Raw genomic sequence first — 20,255 nt, 5'->3', positions numbered from 1 at the left:
ATATAAATTAATGTACTTTAGATCATACCTATATAATTTAGTGCTGTCAGATTTTTGTCCTGGGCCCTCATTTCTTCTCCTTCTATACTACTTCAGTTGGTGATCTCATCAACTCCTGTGGATTTAATTATCTTTTCTGTGCTGATGTTTCTCACATTTACCTGTCCTGCCCCAGTCTCTGCCAATCTCTAATCTTGCATCTACAACTGCCTTTCAGACATCTTGAATTGAATGTGTACTAGACATCTTAAACTCAGAATGTCCAAATCAGAAGTATTTTCCCCCCTAAATCCTTCTCCATTATCAGAGAGGGCAGCACCATCCTCCCAGTCTCTCAGGCTCACTATGTAGGAGTCATCTTTGACTCCTCGTTGCCCCTCACTTCCTATATCCAGTCTTTTGCCAAGGCTCTTCATAATCTAGCCCCCTCCTACCTTTCCATTCTTTTTAGATCTTAATCTTCACCACATGCTCTTTGATGTGGTAACTCTGGCCTCCTGGTTGTTTCATGAACAAGACACTAAATACATTTTTTCTGACTGTTCTTCATGCCTGCAATGCTATCTGTTTTCATCTCTGCTCATTGACTTTTCTGGCTTCCGGTGAAAGTCCCATCTTTTCATGGCAAGCCTTTCCCAGTCTTCTTTAATTCTAGTACCTTCCCTCTGTTAATTATTTTCTATGAATTCAGAATTTTTTACATACATTTGTTTGCCTGTTGTCTCCCTCATTAGATTGTGAACTCTCTGAGGGCAGAGAATGTCTTTTGTCTCTTTTTTATATCGCCAGTGCTTAACATAGTTCCTGGCAGACAATAGATGCTTAATAAATGTTTATTGATGGATTGATATAAACCCAGTTTATCTTTTAACTTTCTCTGTTTCTTTCACCTTGGGCAGATCACTCTGGGCTAATGTACACTATAATAGAGAAAACTGATTTTTTTGATCATGTAGCATACACTGATAACAGTGAAATACTAACCAGTTTCTTTCATAAGTGAATTAATTTCCTAGTGAATTAAGTTGCTTGTGTTTTTGAACCTTGTTACAGGATTGGATGGAACTCTGGGTTGACGATGCATTTTGGAGATTCCTTTTCTCTCTCATTCTTCTTGTAATAATGTTTTTATGGAGACCATCAGCAAATAATCAGAGGTATTTGAAATACATTAAAGGAGTGTATTATGGTCAGATGTTTTACAAAATCATATTCTATATATAGTAGGAAAAAAGGAAAAAAGTATGTATTTTGCCTTCAGAAAAGTAACTTACTACCACTTCTTACTCCATCGTTTTCATTATTTGCTGCTGGAAGGGGTCATCTCCCCAAAAGCTAAGGGTATCTGTGGTAGTCTGATGAAATGTCTGTGTCTCAACACTGAAGAGCATCTGAGAAAAGCCTACTGCTATTTCTTTTTATGAGGAAAAAAAATTAAAACAATACAAAATAGTAAACATTTTTGTCTTTAAATTTTTTGTCTTATTTCTATTAATATTTTTTGTTTTTACATCACATTTTTTATTTGATTTTTCATACTTTAAAAAAATTTTTTAATTAAGGTTTTATTTTTTTCTCTCCTCTACCCCATTAAAAAAAAAGAAAAATGAAATCCTTGAAAAAAACATGCATAGTCAAGCAAAAACAAATTTTTCAATTGGGTATGCCTCAAAATGCATGCCTCATTTAATATTTGAATCAATTTACCACTTTGTCAGGAAGTGGGTGACATTCTTCGTTATCTGGCCTCTGGAATAGTGGTTGGTCATTATGTTGATCATAGTTCTTATGTTTCATATTTTGTATGTATGTATGTTTCATTATGTATCATAGTTCTTATCAAAGTTAGTTTGCTTTTAGAATGTTCTATATGTTATTCTGCTGGTTCTATTCACTTCATTCTGCTTCAGTTAATATAGGTTTTTCCAATTTTCTCTAAAACCCCTCTTTAATTTTTCATAGCACTGTACAGTTACATTTATATACCATAATTTGTTCAACTGTTCCCCAATTGATAGTCACTCCATAGTTTCCAGTTCTTTAGCACAACAAAAAGAACTACTATAAATATTTTTGTGCATTAGCGTCCTTTCTTTGATCTTTTTTGGGACATAGGCCTAGTAACTGGTAATCATCTTTAGTGACTTTGGAACTTTTGAACTTTTGGAACACAGTTCCAAATTGCTTTTCAGAATGGTTAGACTAATTTATGGCTCCGCTTATAATGTACCTGTGATCCCACAGACCCTCCCCTCCCAACATTTTGTCATTTTCCGTTTTTGTCAACTTTGCCAATTTTATGCATAAAACCTTAGAATGAAATTTTTTGTGATTTGGAACATTTATTTCATATGGCTATAGATAGCTTGAATTTCTTCGACCTTGCAAACTGCTTGTTCATAGTCATAGATGATTTATCAATTGGGGAATAGCTCTTATTTCTACAAATTTGAATCAGGTTAGAGGAATGTTTTAAAGAAACAAATGCCTAAGATAAGATTTTATTATCTTTCCATCAATCTTTTAACTGTTTTTAATAACTTCATTTTTCTCACTGCATGTTATTTTGACTTTGTAATAGTGAAACCTAGAAGTGTTGATTTACCATGAGAAATACTATAATGGTTAGCTTTTTCCTTTACTTGTAGGTTTGATTCAATGTCTCCTATTTTGGAGGTACTTTGAGTTGTTGTTGAAGTGTCCCTGAGTTGCTTAGCTCTTATTTTTTTTTTTAAAGCAATTGGGGTTAAGTAATTTGCTCAAGGTTACACAGCCAGTTATTTCTGGGTGTGGTACTAAGTATCTGAGCCTGGATTCGATCCCCAGGTCATCCTGACACTGGGGCCGGTGCTCTTACTCACTGAGCCACCTGGCCGCCCTATCTCTTAGTTTTAACTGTTGTTTCAGTCTAAGAGGATCATGTTATCGTGCCTAGGCTACTCAAGCTAATTAAAGAGAGGTAGTATTATTATGTAGAAAAAAGACTCTGAGTTGCAAGATGCCTTGGTTCTAATCTTTGCCCTGCTAATTTACTGGGTTATGTTTGGTAAGTCCTCACTGCTTTGGGTTTCAGTTTTCTTATTTATAAAGTAAGGCAGTTAGATTGAATATAAATCCTCTGATGCCTCTTAAAACTCTGTGAAATTTTTCCTTCCATGGAAGGTCTTAGTTTGCTTTTCTAGTATTTCTGATTGTCCAGAAAGATTAATACTATTAACTCTAGCACCAGAGTTTATAAATTTTCTGCTTCTCCTGTACGACAGAAATAGGTTGAGGAAGAAGGAGTTATTATAGCAGCTTAACATGACAGAACTCATAAAACTTTTTTTTCCCTACTTGAAAAGTGATGCTTTTTCACTGTCATTTCCTGGGCAAGGTATGAGAAACCTAATAGTCCGGCACCTGATTTCTTACATAAACAAATTAATTTCTAATTCCTCTTCAGTCATTTGTGCTTTTTTAAAAGAGTAGTGTTTGGATAAATCTGGATAAGATGATACTTTCTAAAGGCTTGTTAGGTCATTCTAATGTTTAAGGTTTGTCGTTTAAAAAAAAAGAAAGAAATTAGTATTTTTAATTTTTTAATTTTTTTTTTATTAAGCAATTGGGGTTAAGTAACTTGCTCGAGGTTACACGGCCAGTTATTTCTGGGTGTGGTGCTGAGTATCTGAGCCCGGATTTGATCCAGGTCATCCCGACACTGGAGCCGATGCTCTTACTCGCCGAGCCACCTGGCCGCCCCTAATTAGTATTTTTTATGCTGAGAACATTTTGAACAAGAAAATATTTTGAATAGATTTAAACTAATAAAAAGCACAATACTCACATTGCTCTTTGTCTAGATATGCCTTTACACCCTTAATAGATGATTCAGATGATGAAATTGAAGAATTCACAGTAGTGTCTGAAAATTTAGGTAAGTTTATTTGTTTTGTGGTCTTTTAAGATATTTATTGAATCTGATCAGTTCATGTATCTTAATCTATAAAGTAAAGCTTGAAGATTTTATTTTTTAAAAGTAGTCCAAGCAAAATATTCCGATGTATTAAAAAAAATAGCAGACACCTTGCAGTTATCTTAGATATATTTTATGGTGGGGGAGAGGGACAGAGGGGAATATATTTAATGTAAGTAGAATATATGAGATGAGTCTTATTGCAATTGAAACTTTTATACTTGTTTGCACTTATGTTCTAGGATTCAAAATTTGTCCAGAGTGTTTTTCTGGATTAATAAAACTTTCAGAGGCTATCAGCAGCATTTATTAACCTCTGGATTAGCCATTATTTTATACAAATCACTCACAGTGACTTGAGTCTTTTTTTTTTCTAGGTCTTATTCCTTAAAACTTTTCATTGTGATATCTTGAGCATTTTCCTTCTCTATGCTACTTAAGTCCTAGTAACTGCCAAAATAAAATTAATTTCTACTTCCTTGTATTTATGGATTTTGTTGCTTTTGCCAGTCATTGTTTGAAAGTTTTTCTTGTTAATATCTTTTAATGTTTACACTTAGCTTTTTCTGTTCTAGCTCTTATTAAAGCACTTCAGTAGTTTAGAGGAAGTACAATTTGAAAAGCAATATAATTTTCTCCCTTTTTCATTTTTGTCGTACATAATTTAGTTTCTCTTTTTTAATAATGCTTTGTTTTTTTCTGGTAGACATTAATTTCTCCATATGTTCTATCTTCATTTTGCCCTATAGATGTCAGAAAATATTGTGAAAAATAGTTTACCCAACCTAAAATGATAGGTCTCAACATCTTATAGTTAATGTCTTGTAATCAGGGAGAATGTGGGCAATGTTGAAGTAAGAACAAAGGTTGTGGTGTTCTGATATTCTTTATTCCTTTCACCTCACATCTCCCCCCTAAATACCGAGAACAACAAATACCCCTCTGCTTACCTCCCTGTGTTTCCTGTAACTCAGGAATGAAATTGATTTTATTCAATAATTCACAATAACATAATAGGGTCTTAATGTGCTACTTGCTTGAGGCTACTTGTATCTGTTTTGATGTTTTATTGATGCTTCTTGTTCAAGGTTTCTAATACTTAACCCCCACTCTTTGTAACAAAGGAAAAAGAATTACACAAGAATAATTGTAGAAATTGCATTTAATAGCTTCTGCAGCATTCTATACCTGTAGTTCACTACCTCTCTACCAAGAAGAGTATTTGTACTTTAAGAGCATGCTTGGAAATAAATTGTTTAACTCAACGTAATGAAACCCCTAGGGTTTCATGAATCGTTAGACAGAAATACAGCATAGCTCACCTTACATGTAACTCTAGGCCCATTTGTAGCATATTTATTTATTTATTTTGCTTTTTGGTGGGGAGAAGGCAGGGCATTTGGGGTTACGTGACTTGCCCAAGGTCACACGGCTAGGTTTTTGTGTGTGTGTTAAGTGTCTGAGCCTGGATTTGAACCCGGGTCCTCCTGAATCCAGGGCTGGTGCTCTATTCACTGTACCACCTAGTCACACTAGCATATTGATTTATAATCACTGTGTAGACCAATACCTGTTCATAAATATAAGATTCTTGTCCAAGTCATTTGAGTTTTAACTTACATTTATTATGTGTAATTTCATGTCCCATTTGGTACAAGGCTTTGCTAGGTTCTGGTGATAGGAAGACCAAAAATAATAATATTCTGAAGAAAGTTTTAGTAATTCCTGCTGGCTTTCTACCTCCTACATGCACCAGGCCTCAGTATCTACATTTTTATCTGACAAAAAAGTTTAAGAATGCACCTGTGGAGACTTATTTTGATTCTTGAATATTATGCTCAGAAAGCTGTTGTTTCTTTTTGCTTTTTAAAAATTCAGATGTGTAGTTCTAACTAGAACTTTAGATTATTGGAGATTGGTGGTTAGAGAGAAGGAATCATTAAAGAGGCAGTTCAACTTTTTTCTCCAGCCTGTGATTCAAACTAGCAACTTGGAAACTTGAGTTTACTAAAAGATGCAAAGAAGATTACTTAGTGAACCAGTCATGTTACTCTGCCAGTGACACAGTATTAGAAAAACATCTAAAACTAGTTTACATATGGTCAACTGAATACTTTTGCTACCTTACGTATTGCTTAGCCCTGCAGTGGAGATCTAAGATCTCAGAAACTTATGTATTGTAACCATAGATCAAATGAAATAGTTTAGGGATAGAATATGATTCTCTGAAACAGCCATATATATAGTAAAATCTTTCCCTTTAATTTTTGAGCTGTTAGGCATGTGACTTCAAAAAAGACTCTCTTTGTAAAATTTTATTTATCATTTTTCTTCTACTGCAGCTGAAGGCATAAAACTAAGAGCTTCAAAAACTGTTTCCAATGGAACAGCTGTACCTGCTTCTTCTAATAGTGTTGTAAGTATGATTTTTAAAAATAAAAAGAGGTGGAAGTATTCTAGTATTTGTTAGAATGCAAATACATTTCCCTTTCATTCTATAGCTCTTATTTAAGTTTTGTGGGGCTGGGAGTAGGGGTGTGTGTTTATAGAAAAAAAGAAGAGAAAATCACCAGGATATTTTAGGATATGGAAGATATTGCATATAATGTGTAATTATTTTTAAGCAGAGATTGAAAAATTCTAAGCATTTTAAAATGTGTTTACCTAAGATTTTTGAAGTTGACTAAGATGATGTCTTATATCAGACAAGATGTTATCAGCCTTGTGTCAATATCATTATTGCAATATAACTGTCTTTAAGTAGCAGCTTGGAAGTTCAGTGGATAGAATGCTGAGTCAGGAAGATCCGAATTCAAATCCAGCCTCAGATACTTAATGACAGAGTGACTTTGGACAAGTCACTTAACTGCTGTTTGCCTCAGCTTCCTCAGCTGTAAAATGGGGAAAATAGTAGCATCTGCTTCCCAGGGAATGTTGTGAGGATCAAATGAAATAATAATTATAAAGCACTAAGCACAGTGCCTGGCACATAGTAGGTACCATATAAATACATTATCATTATTATTTGTAGAAATTTACTTAAAAATTTACTTGTGGTTTAGGTTGGAAATAAGATGGACAGTTGCATTTTTATATTAATAATTTCATAGCAATTGGAATCTATCAGTTATAATTACCGCTTATCACAGAAAGTTGGGTACTAGGTGATTAATTGGGGAGAGGGGCATAACCCTCATGAAAACAGCTTACTAATGGGTTACCATCTGCATATTTGGAGAATATATTCATACTGACAAAGCCACAGATCTTTTGAAGTATTAGACTAATCTGTTTTTAGAAAACCTATTTTCTAAGCTTATTTCAAGGCATTAGGTACTTAAAAATATCATAAGAGAATCTTTTCATTTCCAAAATTATAGAGCCTATGCTTAGCCGTCAAAGTCGTTCTAAAGAGGCCAATATTATATTGTCTTTTGACAGCTATATCGTACTTTGGGCTCATTAAGTTAGAAGTCTTTTAAAACATCTAAGTCCTCCCACACACACACACATACATACACTTGCTGCTTTTAGGCATACCTTCTCTGTTTTAAAGGGATATCATACAGTAGCTGGTCTAACCAGTATAATGAGATGGCACCCATTACCTCTTGAGGCAGCACATGCTACTTTTGAATAGCTCTAATTACAAGGAAAATTTTCCTTGCACCAGGCTTATATCTACCTCACTGTCACTTTAACCCCTCACTCCTAATTCTACCCTCTAGGGCCAAGCAAAAAGTCTAATCTCTCTTTCACATGGTACTTGTTGACAGCTTTCTAGTTCCACCTAAATCTTCTCTTGAGTCTAAACTCTTCTTGTTCTCTTCCTCATGTGGTATGACCTCAAGTTCAGTCACCATTCCCTAGATATTTTCTCATTGGTCAATATTCTTCCTAAAATGTGGTATCTGGAACTGAATACAGTACTTGATATATGGTGTGACCAAGTCAAAGTGTTGTTGCCTCTTTAATCCAGGATTTTAGATCTCTTAATGTAGCACAAAATTCATTAGCATTTTTGGTTACCTTAACTTGTATTTAACCTGTAGTCTACTGAACCTCCATATTTTTTAAAAATTAAGTTGTTTTTTTTTTCTTTTTGGAGGGGGGAAGGTAGGGCAATTGGGATTAAGTGACTTGTCAAAGGTCACATGGCTAGTTTTGTGTTAAGTGTCTGAGGTAGGATTTGAACTCAAGTCCTCCTGACTCCAGGGCTGGTGCTCTATTCACTGTGCCACCTAGCTGCCCCAGTTTTATTTTTTAAAAATGAGGATCTACCTTCTCTCTTTTTTACCTTTTCTCTTCTCCTATTGACAAGCAAGAAAAGTAAAATGACTATTATAAACATGTATCATCAAGAAATTAAATTGCTGAATTGGCCATGTTCAGAAGAACGTATCTCACTCTATACTTAGTCCATCATCTTCCATCAGGATGTAGGCAGCATGTTTCAGTGTGAATCTTCTCAAGTTTGCTGGGCATTGCATTGATCAAAGTTCTTAAGTCTTTCAAATATAATATTGTTATAATATCATAATTAGTTATAATATTATTCCTGTATAAATTGTTTTCCTGGTTCTGATCAACTCACTGCATTGGTTCATACCAGTCTTCTGAGATTTCACTGAAAATGTCCCCTTCATCATTTCTTAAAATACAGTCATGTTCCAGCATTCATGTATCAACACTTGTTCAGCTATTCCCCAGTTGATGGGGATTTAGTTTCTAATTCTTTGCTACCACCGAAAGTGCTGCTTTAAATATTTTTATATCTATGGGTCATTTTCCTCTTTCTTTGGTCTCTTTGAACCTCTATATTTTTTTCAGACAGATTATCTCTAGCTGTCTGCTTGTGCAGTTTTAAAAAACTTAAGTGCAAGACTTCATATTTATTTATATTGATTTCATGTTCCTAGATTTAGTTTATTGTTCCAACTTGTTGAGATTTTTTTGGGTCTAGTTCTTTCATCCAATATATTAAAGGTCCCTTCCAGCTGCATGTCATGGTAAATTTGATGATTATTCCATTTATATTTCTAACTGTGTCATTGATGCAAATGTTGAATAGAACAGAGTCAAAGATAAAGTGACCTATAGCAGTACACTAGAGACATTCTTCCTTCTTGATATTGATCCTTATGAATTATCATTCTTTGGGTCTGCCTGCTAACTTCCAACTTTACCTAACTATACTGTCGTCTAATTTACAACTCTCAGTCTTATTCTTGATAACTCTCTTAAGAGATGTTGAGGGCTGGCTAGGTGGCGCAGTGAATAGAGCACTGGCCCTGGAGTCAGGAGGACCTGAGTTCAAATCCGGCCTCAGACACTTGATATACTAGCCATGTGACTTTCAGCGAGTCACTTAACCACAGTTGCCCTCCAAAAAACAAAAAAATAAAAAAGAGAGAGCGAGATGTTGAAGGCTTTGTTAAAATCCAGGTAAATGGTACATAGAACATGTTACTTATGGCCAATGTAGTAACTGTCAAATAAGGAAGTGAGGTCAGTTTGGTTCGACTTATTCCTGTGATGCAATAAGCACATATCCAGTTATAGGATTTTAGACTTTGGAAATTATCTAGACTAACCACCTCATTTTGTACAAATGGGAAATAACCCCAGTGAGCTTCAGTGACTTGACTTGAATCACACAGGTAGTAAATGCAGAGCCAGGATTTATCTTGACATCCTCTTAATTCTAAGTGCAGGGTTCTACCTGTATCATGCTGCTCTTGTGACATATCTCTTGTTTTCTGTGATTGATCAGAGGTGATGAGGCAGTGGCTCACCATTCACATCACAAGATTTCAGTACCCTGGAATGGAATTCATCCTGGCTAGGTGCTTGAGCTCATCTAGGACAGATAGGCGCTATCTTATTGTTCTTTTTCTTGGGTTCAGTTCCCTGTTAATCACTTGTCTTTCCAAATCTGAAAATCATTATTTTTAGTAGAGAAAGTAGAAGCAAAGTAGTGAAGTAGTTCATTCTTCACTGTCCTTTACAGTTATCTTAAGCCATGGAAATACCCTGCTCTTGAGAACCAACTTGCTGCCCAAACAAATCTCAGATGTCCCTTTTTGTAGTTCTGCTGTGTATTATCAGCCACAGCTCATATTAAGCTTTAGTATTCTTGATGTTCTTCTTCCAGGACTGTGCCGCACTTACATCGGTCTTCAGTTACCTGCTATTTTCTTTCATCTCTTATAAAACATGTTATTTTAAAATAGGCATTTGTCATGGTGATCCCTCTGCAGCTTTTAGCCTCTTTTTACTTTAGACACTTTGTTCTTTCTTCCCCAACAGAAAAATTTATGAATTCTTGATGAATGAATTCTCAAGAGACACATTCCCTTTAAACACATTTCTCTAAGAGATTTAGTCCATGGGATCCTACTGAATCTGTCTTTGAAATCTGTCACTTTATAAGCACCTGTCAGATGACCAGCATTTCTTTGCTAATCTCTTTTGATCTTCCACACAGCTAGCTCCTCTTAAAATTCCCATTGTTTCATTTCTCCAATAAGTTCCTGCCTTTGTTTTTTCCTCCACTTTCTGAATGATGAAATTATCATTAAGATGGGTCAAGAATTTATTAGATTCTCTACATGTAGCAGAGACATGCCTAGTAGGTAGCCAGATAGTTAAAACCTCCCATTAGCATGTATCCTGCCTCTTTGCTGACTTTGCTATGCATGTTGGATATCATATTAAAGGTTTTTTAAACCAAACTGTTGCTGAATGTAATTCAGGATTAAATTATGAAGTTTAAAAGAATACCTTACCAAAAGAGTTCAGATAAAGATATTGTATATGATAAACTCTGTGAAGATAAAATGTTTGACCTCCTACTGATAAATAGTATTTAGTAATCTTTCTCTTTTCAGGATGAAGATTTGAAATGGGTAGAAGAAAATATTCCTTCTTCATTCACAGATGTGTAAGTATCCTCTTTTGTTGCCCTTAGAATGGTTACCACAAAGGACTGGTTCTCAGATTTTCATCATGTACTTCTCTCTCTACTTGGGACTCATAATCCCTCAAATGCCCTATTTACATAAAAATAATCCCTTCTTGAATGACAGAACTCAATTTTTTTTTGGTAGGAGCCCCCATCAATGAATTAAATTGATTAGAGGTGGTCACCTGTTTCCCTTAAGAGTCTCTAAGGTACAAGAGGTCTTTCCTAGCCATTCAGTGATTTTATAAAAGCTTAAAACTGCAGTAGGATCTCAGCAACATCTGCTATTTCTAGGTTATCTGAATTTATTTTTGAGGCCAGAAAGAAAGGAACACGGAAGCCAGAATGATTCTTGAGATGCCTGCAGTCTTATTTTGGTTGATTGTAAGAGTCATAGGAGAATAGTAGAGAATTGTAAAGAAGCTGTTGAAATGTAAGTAGCACCGGTTTCTGTGGTGATGATAAAAAGAAGCAGGGCAGCAAAGGTAGTGTTTGTGGGAACTCTCTGGACCTTAGTTACCCATTAATCCCAGGTCCAAGCAATTCATGACATCTCTTTGTGACACTAGCACAATGCCCCTATCTTGTGCTAATGAGTGTCGTGGTGCTCTGGCAACAAGAAGGTACCTGATCCTTTTCCTCCTCTAAATTTATCACTTTGCACTTCACTTTATTACCATCTCCCCCCTCCACCCCCCCCCCCCCCCCCAGTTACAGAAATAGTTATACCAGCACTTACATAGGAGATTTTTCCTGGAAAAAACTCAGAGGTTTTTAATTTTTGGCCAAGGGTGGTGATACACCATCATCCAGTTCTCTTCCCATCCCCCTAAATGCAACTTTGTGCCTACCCAGTTTACTATTTTTTTTATGATCTAATGAGCTACTACTTGAAGCATGATAGAAATATGTAAGCTACTATTATTAGTTCTTTTCCACTCTCTTACTAGAGTGAAAACATCGTAATAGAGTGATGTGGTGTAATGGTTTCACCATTAAATGGTCATGTAGGTTAATTTTTACTTCATCTTAGAGATTTATCCCAAGTTGAGTCTTAGGCTTCGGGTAGTCCAACATGTGCCTGAAGCACAAATCTTCTCAGTGACATCCCATCTCCTCTGTTTGAAGACCTCTAGTACCCAGGAAATCACTACATCAAAACACAGATCATTCCACCTTAATCCTTTTGTTGAATTGAAATAAGCCTTTTCTCTTAGGCCTCTAAATTAGTTAGACTCTAGAAGAGTCTTGATTTATGATAACATTGTGATTCTAATCTTTTTTTCTTGTTTCAGAGCTCTTCCAGTGTTAGTGGATTCAGATGAGGTAAACTATATTTTTACATATAGTTAGATCTATTTTTCTATATTCCAGAACTTCCCTGTGCATACACAGTCTGAACTGTAGAAAGGAAAATTAGAGAAATTGTGAAAATGATTGCAGATGGAATGGCAGCCAAAACCCCTGGAAGATGAATTCTGGTAAAAATAAAAGGGATTTAATGTACCAATTTCAAGGATTTGATCATGGTTACATGGTTACTGTAGTTTCTTAGTGAATATACTGCTCTTAACCTCTTCAGTAGGGGAAAAAAACAATCCCTAAAGTTCTCTGAATTTTTCTGATGAATTGTTGGAGAACAAGAACAGAATGGTCTTACAAAACAGTATGGTATATTAGTCAACTTGGATGCTTTGTCATGGAATTTCAGAGGTTGAAACTAAATTAGCAATTTGGAAAGGATTTTATTAGCAATGTTAAATATTGACATATTTCTTCTTTCATTCAGGAAATAATGATGACCAAATATGAAATGTCAGAAAGAATATTATCCTCAGAAAAGATAATGTAATTAGAGCCTGCATAAATGAAGGCTAGTTAATGTCAATGAATCATTCTCACCCAAGCTCTACGAAATCTTCACCAGCTATGCATATGTTTATATGTATTGTTTGTGTCCAGCCATCTGGCCTTTTTGTTTTGTATATATGAAACTCACATCTCCTGCTTTTGTGCTGTGCCATTGAGCTGCCCCCACACCTGGAATGTATGTCCTCTTTCAGTCATCTCCACCTTTTACAGTACCTGGCTTTCTTCAAGACTCAACAAGCATCACCTGCTACAAAAGGCCTTTCCTGGTCATCTGTCCCACCCAGCTACTAGTGCCTTCCCCCTAAATTACCGGGTATCTCTCGTGTGTGTGTGTGTGTGTGTGTGTGTGTGTGTGTGTGTGTGTGTATTTATGTATGTTGATATGTGTGTGTGGATTTGTGTATGTATTTCCTCTGATAGAATGTAAACTCTTTGAGGGCAGGGACTGTTAGCTTTTTTTTGTCCTTAAAATTCATAGCACCTAACAAAGTGCCTGGCATATGTATAAGGCACTTATTAAATGCTTGTTGACTGATTTTTTTTATTATATTATCATGGAAGATACACATATTAATATGAAATGCTCTGGTATTGGGAAGGAATTTATAATATTTTTAAAGGTGGCTCTTGAATGTTGTCGTAAGTATCAATTAGTTCTATTTCTGGGAGCAATTTAAAGTATTACATGCAAAGAAGTGCATAAAATATGTCCTTGCCTAATGGGTATTATATGTGCACTGTTTTGAAACTCTTCTTTGGAGTAAGAGTTTGGGATTTCAAGATAGCTATTTATTTTTTTAACTTTATTACAAACACTCATTCTCTAATTGTACTTTTAAAAAGAATGTGAGTCTTCTGTGGTTTTGCACAACCATATTTTGTTCTCTTGGGTTTATGCTTTATTACTTGATATTTTTCTTTTTTATATATATAAAAATGATTCTATGTTAAGTTAAATATAGATAAAGTTGAAGTACAAATATGTTTATATATTTCTTGATCTTACTCTTGTTTAAAACAAAAAATCTTTCAAAGTATTTCTACTAGCATAAAAATGCTTATATCAGTTTTCTTCTTTAACTCTGGGGATAGTACAAGTAATATGCCATCTCTGGCATTGAGAAGTGAAAATCCTCTCTGCTTCCATTTGGATTTCCAGAGTTAGTCATGCCATCCCAAGATCATTCAGCTATTGTTGTCATTATGTAAATTAACATGTGGAAAATTGAGGCTAAGCTAAGTGTATAGAGCCTTAGATAGCCAAGTTGCTCAGATGCAGGACCCAGGAAGCAAGCAGGCTGAGTGGCCACTTGAAATACCTTCTTATGTGTGTGAGGGAGGAATCTAGCATACTGTTATGGCTTTCTGACAGTCTATCCCGTGGAGAAGATAATCAGGCTTTATATGCTTGAGGAAAGAGCAACCTCATTTTTGTCCATAACCTTGACATATTTTCTGTTTAGACAAATATTGTGATATTCTGTGACTGAGTTTATCATTGTTAACTTCCTAAGTGTTGAAGCCTTCTTATTCCATCCTCAACATTTTTATATATCAGTTTTTATATTATGTTTATAACTTGACATTCTAATGTATAACTTCACACTTCTAGTTTTAATATCTTTTTATAAAATATTCTAAACATCAAGATGAAGTGAGTATATAGTATGATGAAAATGTGAATCATCTTTAAATGCTATTAATGCTGCTTTTATAACCAAAGAAGGAGAAGGCTTTAACTGACATTTAGAACAAAAGTATTATAACCTGGTCTGTTATCTTTTGAAGGAGCTGTATTGACCTGGTGAGTTAAGGAGTTAACTTAAGAAAATGTAGGTAAAACTAGCTTTAAAAATCTTAACTACTTGCAAATATTTCTGGAATTTTGTGGGAAGGTGAAGAATTTACCTTTCCTCACTAATTCACTTAGATCCTCTTATTTACTACTTTCAAGCATGTTTAAGGAAAATTAATTCTGTTATGTTTGTGATCTGTGTCTGTTGAGTAATATATCTCAAAATGGTTAACCTCTTGTATTCAACAAATATTTTTTTAAAAACAAGCTTTTTGAAAATGAAAGGTCTTCACAAGAATATAGGCCAGATCTTTTAAAAGCCCTTAAAAGCATTGGTTTGGGAGGCAAGAATACCAAATAATGAACAGGGATGTGAATTTTCCTTACTTTATTTTTCACCATGCATAGGACAAAATTTATCCACCACAAAAGTGATCCATATGTAAATATGTTAGATTCAAGTGTTTAGATAAAGCACAATTAGAAGTACATAGGACAAAAATACTTGTTACAGAAGTTACCCTTACTCAAAGAACCGAGATGATTTTCTATTTTCTGGTTCCTAGCACTTTACATTTAACATCTTGGTGGGTGGGGGTGGAGAGGAAATAACTCTGTGTATTGTAGTATTCTCGTGGAATTTGGAAATGCAGCATTCTGGACTACCTGGCTGCAATAGCTACAAGGTGGTGGTAGTGATGATGTTTGTTGTGGACAATAGGGAAAACTACCTCTAAATCAACCTGACCTCTTTTCCTCCTTTAAGTTGGTAAGAATACATACTTTTCCTTCTGTAATCAAAATCGTTGAAGAAATTTCTTGACTCAAAATCTTTTTTCCCCACACTCAGAGAAAGTGATATATCTCTTTCACCTTCCCTCCATTGGGATGTAATTTTAGATACATAATATGAGAGTTTATATTTTTAAAGAGATGCTACTGGTTAGTGGAGCAGTAACAAATAAACATAATTATTATCATAGATGTGCTATAAGATTTGTGACATAGACTCTTACATTCATCACCCTCAGTGTAATGGGGCTGAGAATTTCTTTTAAGGGTTCCTGAGTAGCCCCATACTTAACAGAGCTTCATACCTCTCACACTGAAAGTTAGATGGAGTGAGGACTACAGATCATAGATTATAATAAAGCAATTTGAGGAGAGTCTCATTGTAGGGTTGTTATAAATGTTAGGGATATTGATAACTGTTTTAGTTGCTGTTGCCTATGGCTCTTTCAGCCTGTGCCTTATGGGAGAGAATAGCACCTTCTTTTTAAACTCCCAAGATAGCACTTTTTGATCAGGTAAAAGGAGAATAACTTACTATTCAAGAAGTCTTTTGATTTGTATAACTGTTTAAGAGAGAATCTGAAGAATAATATGGAATATTTTATTTTGTCCTATATGACTGCCTCTTTACATATAAAGCATTTAGAACAATCTTGGATTTTGTTAAATGTACACCTTTTTCTTTTATCCTTAAAGCGATAATCCATTGCTTTGAGTTAGAATAATGTATATTTTATTTAAAGGGCAGTGTGTTCACTTAGTTGATCGAAAACCCTAGGAAACATGACTTTGTATTATTAAATAGATTGTTGGACAGAATCTTCTAAGATTTTACTGTTAGTGCAAATAGCTTTTAAAGAATATAGCCTCATAAGGACCCAGAATATTTCCTCTGTAATACAAAAAGTTGTTGCTGATCGATGTGTATAGTATTCGCTGTATTTTTGTACCACTATAATGTCAAGACCTTGTATATAAATATGCATATGATGTTCATAATTTTATACCCTTTATCTTGAAGGAATTTTGGTCTGTTGTGCCAGATTACAATTTACTGTATAGTTGAAGAATGTTATACTATCAAGTTAATACTGCTGATTCCTTTGTGTAATCAAAACCAACCAAGTAGCAATAGAAAACACAGTAAGCCTTAAATTAAAAAGTTAATTTAGCCAATTAAAGTTCTAAAATTATTAAATGCACATGTATAGTAAAATGAGATTTTTTTTTTAAGGGAATGTTTTTAAACATGTGACGGCAAAACTGCATTGAGTTGGTGCAGCTTTCTAAAATTAGGGGAAATGCATTTGAGAAGGAAGTTAAGTTGGGGTGATGTTTAATATTATGATATTTTTGTAATTAAAGAGTGAATGATGTCTTCGTTGAAAATTTTATTTGAGAGCAAAGAATTTTCATTACTTGAAAAATTGATGTATTACTGTGCCTTAATGTTTGTTCTGACTTTTAATAAAATAATTTCTGAAATTCTGAATTATCTGCTCCTTGCAAAAATACCAAGACTAAAGAATAGGTTTGTCATCTGTTGTAAGAAATCAGTAATTCATTAGGGAGTTGGGGTGCTAGTCACACCAAGGTTCTGTCAGAAATGCACAATCTCAATTTCCCTGTTAGTATCTGATGGGAATGAAAACAAAACAGAGTACTTTGAGTACCTTGAGGCATTAGTGAACTGTGTTCTAAAATATATATCAGATTTTCATGGTATAAAAAGGCATAATGGTATCTGCTTTATAATTTTGTTATATTCAGTTCAACAGCCAAATCTATTAAGCACGTAATCAGTATACCGTAGAGTGTCTTGGGATAGAGCTGTTCCTTGGTCAGAGTCAAATTAGGATGACTTCTCCATGTTCTGAGCATTAGGAAGCCTCACTTGGTAATCAAGGAATTTAGAGTTTTTAAGGAATCTCAAATAACTGGCCCCAGTGCCTTGGGATCTGATTGGAGAGGCTCATAGGTGCATCTAGTACTGAGATGACCACAAACACCACCAAGTTGTGTAATATTAAACTCAATATAGAAACAGGGTGAGATTGAGGCTGATGTTGCCTTGTAATGAAGCTCCACCTTCCTCCTTCCCGTGTATTGCTTGCTCTCTACCAGGTTATATGTCTTATTTTTTATACCCTCTATGACTCCCCCAGATATACTTAATAATTTCTTGATACTCATTTTAGCCAGGTGAACATGCTAGGAAGTGGCAAGGGAACAATCCATAAAGTGTGATGTCCCAGGACCAACCTTAATGGTTCTGTTTATGGGGTCTAGAAAAGTTGGAGAGAGACCAGTATGGTGCATAGGGTTTCTCCTTCAGAGTTATTTTCCTAAATCACAGGTCCTACAGTCATGTGCACATACATACCCCATTCTTAATAAACTCCAGGGTTCCCTATTACTTCCAGTATAGAATGCAAAATTCTCTGGCATTCAAACCCTTTATAACCTGACCCCCTCCTTTCTAATTACACCTTATTTCCTACCCCTTACTCTTTAATCCAGTGTCCCTGGCTTCTTTTGCTGTCTCATGAACAAGGCATTTCATCTCAAAAGTTCTCCCAGGTGTTTTTCTTGCTGACCCCTGTACTTGGAATGCACTCCTCATGTCCACCTACTGGCTTCCTTTAAGTCCCAACTAAAATTCCATCTTCTACAGGAAGACTTTCTCAAGCCTGCTTAATTCTAGTGCCTTCCCTTTCTTGGTTATTTCCTATTTATCCTATATGTAATTTATTTGTGCATATTCGTCTGCCTTTCCCTCATTAGATTGTGAGCTGTTTGAGGACGGGCTGTCTTTTGCCTCTTGTATACCCAGTGCTTAACAGAGTAGGTGCTTAATAAATGTTTTATAACTTTGAGTTAGACCCACACCCCCTATGTCAGGAAAGTTCCTATTGTAATGAGGGCTGTCCCCACATGTAGCTTGGGCTACATTGTGTGGCTCAAAGGGAAGTAAAATAGACATTTCTAGCCCCTTCTCTACTCCCACTCTTCTACAAGGGAAATTATTTCCTGCCAGCAGGGGCAGCAGGAGATTGGGGTCAGAAACTTGGCCACTCTTCTCTCAAAAGAGAGGGAAATTTTGGCCAGAATTGAATCTGTCTGCTCCTTTAAATATTGTCAGTCTAGGGGATGAGATGTTCAGTCCAAGCTAAACTTCTGGTTATTACTGGGGGAAATGGGGGACCGAAGCTTTATATTCAAGGCTCTACACCTTTCCTACTAGATGCCAATTCCACAATGAACACACAGGAAGTACCAAAGAAACCCAGTGTATCCAAATTGATAGCAAACAAATCAGAGAAAGCATACATATATTCTACCACACCAAAACGGAGTGAGCTAACAGCTCAACCAAAAGAGAAGTCCTAGATCTCACTCAAGGGGAAGTTTCCTGAAGTCTAGTATAGCAAACTGGGGACAAGGACATGATAGAAACTACCAGCTCCTCTTCTGTCAGCTTCTTCCCAGAGTCTCTTCCTTCATTTGGGAGCCAGAAGAAGCAAAACCCAAAAAGCCAGAAGAGACTTCAAGAAATCTGAAGAGACTGGAGCCCTCCTTTCACCCTCTCACCAACTCCACCTTGCTGCTCAGGCAACTGCAGGCATTGATCTCCACCAATAAGGAGAGATTCCCATGTCAGTGGGCTCATGAGACTAGAGTTACACTCTCCAAATAAATATAGAGTTACAGCTCTCTAAATAATTTATATAATATATGTGTAGGGTCCTTATCTCTAATATTCTTTTAATTTTATTTTTTCAGCTACCAGACGTTTACATTCTTCCCCTCCCACATGACCTACCTTAAAATGGAAAAAGAAAACCCTCGTAACAATTATACCTATAAAATGGAATAAAAAAAAGATTGAAAAAATAGGAGAAAATGTGAAATATCTCATCGGATAAACAACTGGCTGGAAAATAGATTTGAGGGAAGATTACTTAAGAATTATTGGAATACCTGAAAGCCATGATCAAAGAAAGAGTCTAGACATTATATTTCAAGAAGTTTTCAAGGAAGCCTAGAACCGGGAGGTAAAATAGCCTGATAGCCTAGAAGCAGGAGGTAAAATAGAAACTGCATTTTACTAAAATGTACCATAGACAATGAAGTAATATCAATGCTAAACATATGTGCACCAAAAGGCATTAACATTCAAATTAAAGGAGAAGTTAAATGAATTATAGAAGAAAATAGATACTAAAACAATGTTAGTGGGGGACCTCAGCTTTCCCCTCTCAGAGCAAAATAAATCTAACTATAAAATGCATAAAAGAGTCAAGATGAATAGAATCTTAGAAAAGTTAGATATGATAGACCTCTGTAGAAAACTGAATGGGAATAGGAAGGAGTATACCTTTTTATCAGCTGTGCATGGCACCTTCACTAAAATTAATCATATATTAGGGTATAAAAACCTCACATACAAATGCAGAAAACATAAATATTCATACATCCTTTTAAGACCATGATGGAATGCAACAAAAATTACATATAATAAAAGATTGTGGAAGTACAGGTTAAAAGCTAATTGGATACTAAATAATTTTAAAGAATGAGTGGGTCAAAGAATCTTAGAAACAATAATTTCACTAAAGAGAATGACAACAATCAGATAACATTCCAAAATTTGTGGGATGCAGCCAAAGCAGTACTTGGGGAAAATTTATAGCTAAATAAGTAAAAGAAAGAAAGACCAATGAATTGGGCCTGCAACTTAAAAAAAAAAAAAACTAGAAAAAGAAAAATTAAAAATTCTTAAACACTAAAATGGAAACCCTGAAAACGAGGAGAGATTAATAAAAGTGAAAACAAACAAACAATCCATCGAGCTAATAGACAAAACTAGGAGCTGG

At 35.2% G+C, this 20,255-nt stretch overlaps 1 protein-coding gene across 4 annotated transcripts in view; it reads left to right on the top strand.

Moving 5' to 3' along the window:
* The window catches only part of TMEM87B (transmembrane protein 87B), a 58,703-nt gene extending 41,833 nt beyond the window's left edge, over positions 1-16,870 (top strand). For all 4 annotated transcript variants that reach the window (XM_069075559.1, XM_069075557.1, XM_069075558.1 and 1 more), the window contains exons 14-19: positions 1,054-1,157; positions 3,843-3,916; positions 6,298-6,371; positions 10,846-10,898; positions 12,215-12,245; positions 12,709-16,870. In XM_069075559.1, coding sequence (XP_068931660.1) covers positions 1,054-1,157; positions 3,843-3,916; positions 6,298-6,371; positions 10,846-10,898; positions 12,215-12,245; positions 12,709-12,771 — 399 coding nt within the window. In that variant the 3' untranslated portion in view covers positions 12,772-16,870. The remainder of the gene's footprint in view (positions 1-1,053; positions 1,158-3,842; positions 3,917-6,297; positions 6,372-10,845; positions 10,899-12,214; positions 12,246-12,708) is intronic.
* The last annotated feature ends 3,385 nt before the right edge of the window (positions 16,871-20,255 follow it).

This window comes from Petaurus breviceps, unplaced genomic scaffold (assembly GCF_028583685.1).
Source record: "Petaurus breviceps papuanus isolate PSGF00001 unplaced genomic scaffold, PetGlider_PUasm1.0 90919, whole genome shotgun sequence".
Lineage (NCBI taxonomy): Eukaryota > Metazoa > Chordata > Mammalia > Diprotodontia > Petauridae > Petaurus > Petaurus breviceps.
Note: the sequence above shows the minus strand (reverse complement) of the source record. Positions and strands in the feature narration are given on the sequence as shown.